At 47.3% G+C, this 6560-nt stretch overlaps 1 protein-coding gene across 1 annotated transcript; it reads left to right on the top strand.

Moving 5' to 3' along the window:
- The first annotated feature begins 1093 nt into the window (after positions 1 to 1093).
- kcnj2a (potassium inwardly rectifying channel subfamily J member 2a) lies at positions 1094 to 2942 on the top strand. Its single transcript, XM_079334213.1, has one exon. It carries the CDS (start codon positions 1254 to 1256, stop codon positions 2535 to 2537), a length of 1284 nt encoding a protein of 427 aa, XP_079190339.1. The 5' UTR covers positions 1094 to 1253; the 3' UTR covers positions 2538 to 2942.
- The last annotated feature ends 3618 nt before the right edge of the window (positions 2943 to 6560 follow it).

The following is a 6560-nucleotide window of genomic DNA, read 5'->3' as shown; positions in this document are numbered from 1 at the left end:
TCAGCTGTGCATGAATTAGAAGCGACTGGCTTGTAATGTTGTTGTGGAACCTGCATATGTGCAACATCATGTGGAGCGTATGTAAAGAGCCCTTCAGCTGCATCCACCACTTTTCCTTTTCACAGATATGAAACTCTCTGAAGGATCCGAGGTCGAACTTCACTGATCCGAAACGTTCTGCCTTTGAGAGACACTTAGAACAAAACTAAAGATGCATTAAAACTGGAGAGCACAGCGAGGCTGCAGCAGGTCAATTTAGTCTCTGTTGCTATGACAGCCAAAACTAATGAGTGGTGTTTTAGTCGGCTATTATTGCAGCATGAGAGGAGAAATCCCAGCGGAGCCTCTGAGAGTCAACAAGCTGTGTGTCTCTGCTGCACCGAGACGAAGACACAGCTCGCTTCTCCGTAGGAACATAAAACACGGGAGGTCAGATTCATAAAAACAGTGTTCACTATGAAAGACTCAGTGAAGCTTTGGTTCACTTTATGTAACTTTGCACTGCTTCTTTTTTTTAATCTTTCTGCAAGTTCTTCAAAAGCTTGACAGGACAAAAGTGGTCTGGGTTTAAAGTTTAAAAAGAAATGATCCGTCCATGGGATACTGTAGGAACGCTGTAACCCACAATCCAGGAGAGAGAGGATCAAGTCAGGGCCGAGCAGCCAAGGAAAACAAGCGCACTTTGTAAATGACCAATAACGGGACCTGAGTGCAGTCACAGGGCGGCCTCTCTGAAATGTCAGCTCAGGGTTAAATCTCTCTGTTTTCCTTCATCATGACTGGATGAAATATTGTTGGCACAGCCGGCCGAGCCCTGCTGACCCCGGGTACAAAGAGTCGATGGGTTTTCTCAGGCTGCATGCACGTCTGGCTCCACGGGGAAGAAGCTATCAGCGCTGACGAGTCAAAGACAAGTTACCGCGGTCACGTGATCAGCGTTTCCACGACGACGCTCCTTTAACAGAAGCTATTCGATCCGCAGTTTCACTAACCGACGTCTTCTGTTTGTTTGTTTTTAAAGCAGATGCGGTGGAGTCAGCTGACGAAGGAGGAGTGATCGTCCTCGTCCTCACCTCGTTGCACTCCGTCGAGCGGCTGAAGAGGCGTCCCTTCAGCCCCGCCCTCCTCCCGCCACCATTTCTTCTCTGAGTTGGTTCCCCCGAAGCGTTTCAAAACTGTTTCTCCAACGCGTCTTCCAGAAACTTGGACTGTTTTCCAAAGCAGAAGCAGCACAGCCCTCCCAGACTGAGGTGATGGGAAGCGTGCGAGCCAGCCGCTACAGCATTGTGTCATCAGAGGAGGACGGCATGAAGCTCGCCACTATGGCGGTGCCTAACGGCTACGGCAACGGGAAGGGCAAGGTGCACACGCGGCACCAGCCGCAGAGCAGATTTGTGAAAAAAGACGGTCACTGCAACGTGCAGTTCATCAACGTGAGCGAGAAAGGTCAGCGCTACCTGGCGGACATCTTCACCACCTGCGTGGACATCCGCTGGCGGTGGATGTTCATCATCTTCTGCCTCGCCTTTCTTCTGTCGTGGCTGTTCTTCGGCTGCGTCTTCTGGCTGGTGGCCATCTTCCACGGGGACTTGGACAGCGACGGACAGAAGTGCGTCTCCAACGTCAGCAGCTTCACCGCCGCCTTCCTGTTCTCCATCGAGACCCAGACGACCATCGGCTACGGCTACAGATACGTGACGGACGAGTGCCCCGTCGCCGTCTTCATGGTGGTCTTTCAAAGCATCGTGGGCTGCATCATCGACGCCTTCATCATCGGCGCCGTCATGGCCAAGATGGCGAAGCCCAAGAAGAGGAATGAAACTTTGGTTTTTAGCCACAACGCGACAGTAGCCATGAGGGACAACAAGCTCTGTCTGATGTGGCGTGTGGGGAACTTGAGGAAGAGCCACCTCGTGGAGGCTCACGTGAGGGCGCAACTCCTGAAGTCCCGCACGACAGCCGAGGGCGAGTACATCCCCCTCGACCAGATGGACATAGACGTCGGCTTCGACAGCGGAGTCGACCGCATCTTCCTCGTCTCCCCGATCACCATCGTCCACGAGATCAACGAGGACAGCCCCTTCTACGACATGAGCAAGCAGGACCTGGAGAGCTTGGACTTTGAGATCGTGGTCATCCTGGAGGGCATGGTGGAGGCGACCGCCATGACCACGCAGTGCCGCAGCTCCTACGTCGCCAGCGAGATCCTCTGGGGCCACCGCTTCGAGCCCGTGCTCTTCGAGGAAAAGAACTACTACAAGGTGGACTACTCCCGCTTCCATAAGACGTACGAGGTGCTGAGCACGCCGCTCTGCAGCGCCAGAGACCTCGCGGAGAAAAAATACATCCTCTCAAACTCAAACTCCTTCTGCTACGAGAACGAGATGGCGCTGGAGAACAAGGAGGACACCGACGAGGGGAACGGGGGCAGCGTGGGACCAGACGGCACCCAGACGGACAACATCTCAGAGAACGAACACAGCCAAGCCACGGTGCCTCTAGAGCCGCGGCCTCTCAGGCGAGAATCCGAAATATGACTGTTCACACCTCAGACCTCTTGTGAGGGATCGTCTAGAGAATCGACCTCTCTGCACGGCGAGCCGAGCTGGGCCCGGGCGAGAGAGGACAAGCGGGAACGGTACTGCTGTGGGACGTGGCGAGGTTTAGGGACTTTGTATGCAGGAGTCAGTTTGAACTTTGACCTCATACAGTATGACAAAACATAGCACTAGAATGGAGCATGTGCATATTGCAGGACGAATTCTCGGCGTGCTCGGTGTCTGGTGACGGAGACGAGGAGGAGATGACTTGAAAACTGCAGGCATGTCTCAGTTTGTCTGTCCGGCATGAACAAGACGCTCCAAGACAGGACGAGTGTTTGATATAAAATATGTTCTGATGTGCTGCTAGAAAATAGATGTATAAAAAAAAAAATCTGTGCTTTTTTTTTTTTTTTTTTGTAGAAGCAAAAACTAAAGATTTAAATGTCTGGAGAAAAAAAAAAGAAGAAGAAAAAAAAGATGGTACAAGTAGAGTATTTGTTCAGGAGCTGGTCTCAGCGAAGACTTGACAGCACTGATTTTTTCATCTTTTGCTTGAACTTTTTTTTTTTTTTTTTTCTTGCAATCTGAAGGGTTTGGTTCCTCGCCGGTGAGACGGATAGAAACATGCCTGCTCGTGTCAGAGAGAGAGAGCAGGGCGGAGTGAACGCCATCAAACTGACAGTAAACATTAATTTAAACAAAGAGCGGGGAGATATGAGGATCTGAATGTTCTTAAAAGTGCTGCTATGATGTTGCTTTTTTTTTTTTTTAAAACGTTTGATAAAAAAATGCCAAAGAGTATTATTATCATAGTTATAGGTTTCTTTATTTTTATTTTATTTTATTATTTTTTTTAAAAACACCACCTGGCTCAATTTGGTACAAAGAGGTCGGATGTTAATTTTTTATTTTTTTTTCTTCTTTTTGAACGAATGTGTGTACAGTTTATCTTTTTTTTAATTTTTTTTTTTACTTCCTTATCTCGAGCCGCATCAACAAGCTTTAACGTCGGAAGTGAACTGAACTCGAGCAAAGTGGCGAAGGCGTAGCCCGGGTCTCGTTCGTGCTTTGACGAGTGTCGACTTGAAACTTGATTCTTAAAGTTTGAAGTGCCAAAAGATCCGATTTGCAAAACATGTCTGACGTCTGAATCAGAAAACGAGACCTTGGATAAGCAGGAAGGACAATCGGACCGCTGCGTTGCCTTCTGCACAGACTCCAGTTCAGCATCCTTCCCCGTCCCCGCCGCTCTGTTCTCACGTCCAACGCCAAAACGTACTGTAACCCCCGCTGATGAAGGTGTGCTGCACGAGAGTTAGCATCAATAACAAATGATCTATCTTCTTTTTTTTTTTTTTTTTTTAAGAAAAGTGACAGGAGGCCGCTGCAGGCCTCCGTAGATCCGACGTGTAAATACCTCCTTGGACCCCTTTTTTTGCAGTTCTTTTGTACCAGTCTTCCAAATGTTCTGCAAAACTACAGAATGTACAGTTTTTGTATTAATGTTATTATTATTATTATTATTATTATTATTATTGTACATGATATTATATTGCTCCTTTTTCAATAAAACGTCTGTGGACAGTCAGAAACCTGCTGTGTGGCTCGTCATCAATCACGTCAAACACACGGAAACTAAAACCCTTCGCTGTAAAACTCGACACCTGTGAAGACATGCGGAAAGAATCTGTCACGATTGATGGAGGAAAAAAAACAAAACTTACTTAAATAACAGAAATCCAAAAAACCATGAGGAGAAACACGGGGAGATCGAGCAACATACAAAAGACAATGAACCGACCGAGGACTAAATAGACGTCAGACGCAGGTGAGACTGACGAGACAGGTGAGGAACATCAGGGTCATCACAAAGCAGGAAACACAAGAGCAGAACAACTGAGGACAAGTACAAAGTAAAACACCGAAAACCAGATATACAAAATAAAACAGGAAACACTGAAGACGAGAATAAACAATCAACACAGGAGGGAAACCAGAGAAACACGGAAAAACACGGGAATAAATCAAAACTCTGAAATATAACCTCAACGAAACCAAACCATGACAGAATCACACAGCATGTAAAATAAACTCCACACCTGTGAGGATATGCGGAAAGTAACACACACCATGTGAAATAAACGACAACAAACCGGGTCTTTGTTTAAGAAGAGGAGGGAAGTCAGAAACACCTTTACCTGATTCTGTGCGCGTCCTAAAGCTCTCATAAAAGCTGCTGATTGAAACGTAAACACGAGGAAACCGGCTCGACTCCAATCTGGATTCATTTTAAAACGAGACTGAGGTCGACCAGGTGAGATCAGCTCTCACCTGCTAGCCCGGCGTGGATCGGTGTTTCCTTCTTCTGACTTACACACGACTTTAAAAAGGGTTCGACTTCTGAGGAATCACGGATGTAAAACAAGGTTGAACACAAAAATCACCCGCTATAACCACGCGACAACCGCCGGAGATGACAGGTGAAGACGTGCAAAATCCCCCCGGTGACATCACCCACCTGTTTGCACGTCTGCATTAAAACCCGCCTCAGCTCTCAGCCTGTCGTTAGCTTGATTCAAAGTTAGCCTGAGACTGCATTTCCAGCACGGAGGCCGCCGCCGCCAGGGACACACGGCTGACGTCACTCAGGCTTGGTACATTAATATTTACAGTCTGTGGTCTGGGATCAAGCTGGTTGTGTCTGGTGCTGTAAGAAGTAAAGTCCTGAAAACACGTTTTACGTTGTGCAGAATAAACTGGTTAAAGATGAACGACAGACGTTTGGGTTCAATGAAAGTCGCTCTGAAGCGTCCGAAAAGAAACAGGAGGAAAAAGAAAAACACTCGCTCTCGTTGTTGGGATCGTTTCGCTACTCGAGTGCAGAGGAAGAAAAAAAAAAGAAGAAGAAGAAGAAGCTGGACATGAAACCAAGTGAATGGAAAATTCCTCGGTTTACCATTAAGGAAGAGTGACACTAATGTCAACCTCTGATGTCAGAACTCCGTTTGAGCTTTGAACATGATGCTTCTGTGTGTGTGTGTGTGTGTGTGTGTGTGTGTGTCCAGTCATCTCACATAAGGCAGTTACGGTATCTGATGAATCTCGATCATTTTGAAAGAGGAAGAGAGAGAGAGTGAGTCAGACTTGTTTCAGCCGCTCATTACAATCAGGATCTGTGTTTCATATTTCCTCTGTGAGACATTATTTGAAATCACAACAGAGAAATAAAGACAAACAACACGAGTCCACGCAGCGGTCTGGGTGGCACTGCAGGAAAAAAAAAAAAAAAAAAAAATCCACCTCTTTTTATATTTATTTGGTTGGAACAAAAGCGTTTGTCCGAGCGCAGAAGGTGGCACCGCTTCGTCCCCGCAGGGTGGGAAAGTCAGAACCATCCGGTCACACCATTTAATATTGCATTTATTTATTGAATTATTCATGTAAAAGTTGCGACCAGGAAAGGCACATTGAGGTTACTTCCCGTCCGAGGGGAAGAATAGTGGCACATGCTGTAACAGTGTGGCAGCTCTGTTTCTGCAGTAGGTGAACGTCTGTGTTTCTATTGTGCAGCTCTGTTTATGAGAACAATAAGTCAGTGTGTACGAGCCGAGTAAACATCCAAAGGTAAATGTTAGGCCAGCTTCCATTATTCCTGCGTAAACCCTCTGAGATATCATATCCAAACTGTTTATCACTATTTATTTGTGTTTTCCACATCGTGCTGCACAGCTGATCGAGCTGCAACTGGAACCTGAAGAACAACAAAGCCTGGACAACACAAACACAATGTGCGCTCCCGAAACTATAACCGGAACCGCTGGCTTTCGTCGGGAGCTTCTGGGAACCCGACGTTCAAACGGACCCAGCTCCGCTCCAGACCTGTGATCCTCCGACTGTTTTGTCTCTGGCTGAGGCCGAGTCCTTCCTGCTTCACACGGACCGCCAGACAACGCCAGGAGAAGCTGCGTCCACACAACACAGCGAATCAAAACCCAATGATCAAGCCTTGGCCCGCTT

Source organism: Symphodus melops, assembly GCF_947650265.1.
Source record: "Symphodus melops genome assembly, chromosome: 21".
NCBI classification, from domain to species: domain Eukaryota; kingdom Metazoa; phylum Chordata; class Actinopteri; order Labriformes; family Labridae; genus Symphodus; species Symphodus melops.
Note: the sequence above shows the minus strand (reverse complement) of the source record. Positions and strands in the feature narration are given on the sequence as shown.